Genomic DNA, 4,054 nt, shown 5'->3' on the forward strand with positions numbered 1-4,054 from the left:
CTTTAATACTTATGTGTTTGTACATGTGTGTGCATATATTTATGTATATTGATATGTATACAACGTAAAGCACCTTGCCAGGATTATTAGTTTCACTTAATATACCTGAAGCAAGGAGATTCTTACTGAACTAAGATTTACCATCTGCTTGCTCAAACTCACATATGATAGAATCACCATGTAGTATTCCACCATGTAGATAACTTCTAAAGTAACAAAATGTCTAAAGTGACAAAATGAGGTTTTGAGTCACTTATCTTATTTCTTTTTCTTTTATGGAAGTATGAGGTGCTAAAATGCTAAGGAGTGGAGAAAGGCCTAAGTATTTCACAGGCAAAGATGAAACATATTTAAGTTTGTACTACAAGTGGCAAATGAGTAACATGGAAGGTTGATTCAATTGTTCAGTGTTTAAAAAGAATCAAGAGGAAATTTAATAAAAGTTTTATTTGGCCCCTTTTCCTAGCCTTTTCTGCTTTTTTAAGGAAATAAGAATTCATAGGGGGAAATTCTGAGGATAGCCAACACTTAATATTTAACGCCTTTTTTATGTTAGTTAAAAATATATAAAATATAGTTTTTATATCTCTAAAGTTAAATGTTATAATAATAAAAGTAGTCCTATTTCAGAGTTTAAAAAGTCACAGGGTTTAATTACAAGTTATTGTACGGTATTTCTCTGTTTAAAAATAGTTGTTCCAGAGATGATTTATATCTAAGATATAAAGTGAAATAAAATAGGTGATTTTGAAGGAAAAACATTTGTTTTTAAGAACTAGACTAAAATAAAACAAGAACAGAAGACAAGATAGTGAGGAAAAAAAAGTCTAAACTTTTTTTTTTAACGGTTTAAAAAATAGTAACTTGCAACACTCTTACCCAGGGACCCAGCCAGTAGCTTCTGCTATGTGTGTCTGAGTAACCATTGCTGGTGCAGGGGTATATGGGCTCCCAATCAGAACACTTCCTGAACTGGTTAGTCTCTGTGGTGTGCTTATAATCTGTAAAGTTAGGAACAAAGAATATAATATTCTTAATTATTAAGAAAAGCCTACAGGTAGAAAATAACGTTGATTGCTAACCTACATATGAGGAAACCTTGCTGCCTAAAAGGCACTTAATGTCAGTCATCTAAAAATATAAGCAACACCTCTGATGAACTTATATCCTAGGCCCTTAAGGCACAAGTATCCTGAATACTGACATGAGGTCGTAATACAGGTTTCAGCAAATGAGTGGCAATTTGGAAGGATTAAGTAAATAACTGACAATGCTTTCAAAATCAGAAAAATGAAAAGTTTTCTTTGAAACTGAGGAAATAAATTACAGTACAGCTTGATTTACTAGAACCAGGGTAACAGCAAAGCAGACTTCCACAGTCCGTAATACAGTATACACAAAGATACTATCCAGCTTGGATTATTACATAGATGCAATTTTATCCATTTTTAAGAGTATTGGGCTGGGTGCAGTGGCTCTTGCCTATAATCCCAGCACTTTGGGAGGACCAGGCAGGTGGAGCATCTGAGGTCGGGAGTTCAAGACCAGCCTGTCCAATATGGTGAAACCCTGTCTCTACTAAAAATACAAAATTAGCTGGGCGTGGTGGCGCATGCCTGTAATCCCAGCTACACAGGAGGCTGAGGCAGGAGAATTGCTTGAATCCAGGACGCAAAGGTTACAGTGAGCCGAGATCACGCCATTGCACTCCAGCCTGGGCAAAAAGAGCAAAACTCTGTCTCAAACAAACAAAAAAAGAGTATTTCATGTTATTAAATACTCTTCAAAATATGACCATGAAACATTCTACCATGTGGATTTATTATTCCTTACTAGATAAATATGGATTTTTAATTATTTACTATTATAAAGAATGCTGTGATAAACATTTTTGTACAAAGACCTTGCCCTTAATTTCTATTTCCTAAGGCTAGACTCCAGAAAGGGGATTAATGGAATCCCTATAGACTTTTTTTTTTTTTTTTTTTTTTTGAGACGGAGTTTCACTCGTGTTACCCAGGCTGGAGTGCAATGGCATGCTCACCGCAATCTCCGCCTCCTGGGTTCAGGCAATTCTCCTGCCTCAGCCTCCTGAGTAGCTGGGATTACAGGCACGCACCACCATGCCCAGCTAATTTTTTGTAGTTTTAGTAGAGACGGGGTTTCACCATGTTGACCAGGATGGTCTCGATCTCTTGACCTCGTGATCCACCCGCCTCGGCCTCCCAAAGTGCTGGGATTACAGGCTTGAGCCACCGCGCCCGGCCCCCCTATAGACTTTTTTAAAAGGTACCTTATATGTGTTACCAAATTGCTTTCCAAGTCTTAAAATTTTCACTGGTTTAAAAAAAAAAAAAAAAACACATTTTTTCCGAAGACATTTATAGTAATTAACATTAAAAAAAACTAGCCGCCTAGTAATAACTTCAGAAGTATTTTCATGTAAAAAAAAAATAGGAAGAGGCATGATCCAGTGAATGAGGATATTAATGTAAAATGATTGGCTCCTATGTGGATAATTGTTGAAGCAACTGCTGGGTATATAGTTCTATTTTTGTAAAGTTTTGAAAGTGTTCATGATAGTAAGTTTTAAGTCCCAATTAAGAGAGAAAAATATCTACAGGGACTACATATAATTGTTAATAAATCCTCAAATAAGAGAAATAGTTCTATTTCCCTACTGTCTTATGCAAGACAAAATGCTAATTAATTTTTATCTCCCTGACCAAATGAAACCTGTTTCTGCTGCCAGGGGGAATCATTAAGTTCATTGCTGACTTGCCCCATACATAACCAAAGGGAAGGATTCATAAGCATTTCAAGCCCTCCATTTGCATTTGAAGGAAAGAGTCAAACAATAACCTCTGTAGTATAAAAATAGTTCAGACCTAGTTATTAAAGTCTAGTCAATATTTATTCATTTATCAAGTATTTAACAACCTTAGTTAGCTTCTGTTCATGTTTTGACATTATGTTAGTTTGGGGTAGGAAGATGTTAGTACCTACAAATATTTATGAAATAGTTTTAAGAAGTTCATTCTATAGTTTAAAAAAATAAAAACAAATGATACTAATTCTGACAGATGTCTGGAGAGTTCTGATTATGTACGATACACCAAGGGTATTAAATAAGGCGCTCAGAAGTTTTCCTAGTGAGAAAACATAAAGTCAGACAATGTGTTTGTACCTCTTATCAAATTCTGCCTTGCATTCTAAGTATGCTTGCACTTCCCACTCCACATGTCTGGTCCTGCATCCCCACTTTCATTTCAGTGCAGGATCTTTAAGGGTGGAGAGTACCTTGCTAAACTAAGTTCTTTGCAGAGTTTAACACAGTGGCAGGAAGCTCTTAGGAAAGGCACAATAAATATTTACTGTTGGGATAAAATACTCAACTTTTAAAGTAATAGGGGAAAAAAGGACCTTCATTTACTGATATGCTAAAAGGATTATATAAACTCCACTAAAAAAAAATATATAGAAAGCATAGTTTCCACCAATCACGACATCACATTCTGTATCATGCTGACCTTGGGTATAGACAGCTTATGAAGAAAAATGTGAGTTATCTGATTAGCCTCCGGTCGACTCTATTCCTTGAACCGGAGTGTCTACAAAGCTATTCTAAGCATTCCAATTTACCCTTGAAACAGATTGTATTACTCCTGGAGTATTGTTACTGAGGAGATCTTTTCCTAGATGGTATTAGCAGCCTACATGCTTGGTTTTGCTGATTTACAGGGCTTTGTAGAAAAAAAAAGAAAGAAGCTGGGCACAGTGGCTCACACCTGTAATCCTAGCACTTTGGGAGGCAGAGGCAGGTGGATCATTTGAGGTCAGGAGTTCAAGACCAGACTGGCCAACCTGGTGAAACCCTGTCTCTACTAAAAATACAAAAATTAGTGAGGTGTGGGGGTAGGTGCTTATAATCCCAGCTACCGCAGAGGCTGAGGCAGGAGAATCACTTGAACCCAGGTGCCAGAGGAGGAGGTTTTAGTAAGCTGAGATCATGCCACTGCACTCCAGCCTGGGCAACAGAGGGAGACTCCACCTC

At 36.9% G+C, this 4,054-nt stretch overlaps 1 protein-coding gene across 1 annotated transcript in view; it reads right to left on the minus strand.

Moving 5' to 3' along the window:
- The window catches only part of TFDP2 (transcription factor Dp-2), a 182,352-nt gene that overhangs the window by 38,708 nt on the left and 139,590 nt on the right, over window positions 1–4,054 (minus strand). Inside the window, 1 exon segment of the mRNA XM_017523750.2 lies at window positions 874–1,001. Within this exon segment, the coding sequence (XP_017379239.1) occupies window positions 874–1,001 (128 nt within the window).

This window comes from Cebus imitator, unplaced genomic scaffold, assembly GCF_001604975.1.
Source record: "Cebus imitator isolate Cc_AM_T3 unplaced genomic scaffold, Cebus_imitator-1.0 Scaffold30, whole genome shotgun sequence".
Classification (NCBI taxonomy): domain Eukaryota; kingdom Metazoa; phylum Chordata; class Mammalia; order Primates; family Cebidae; genus Cebus; species Cebus imitator.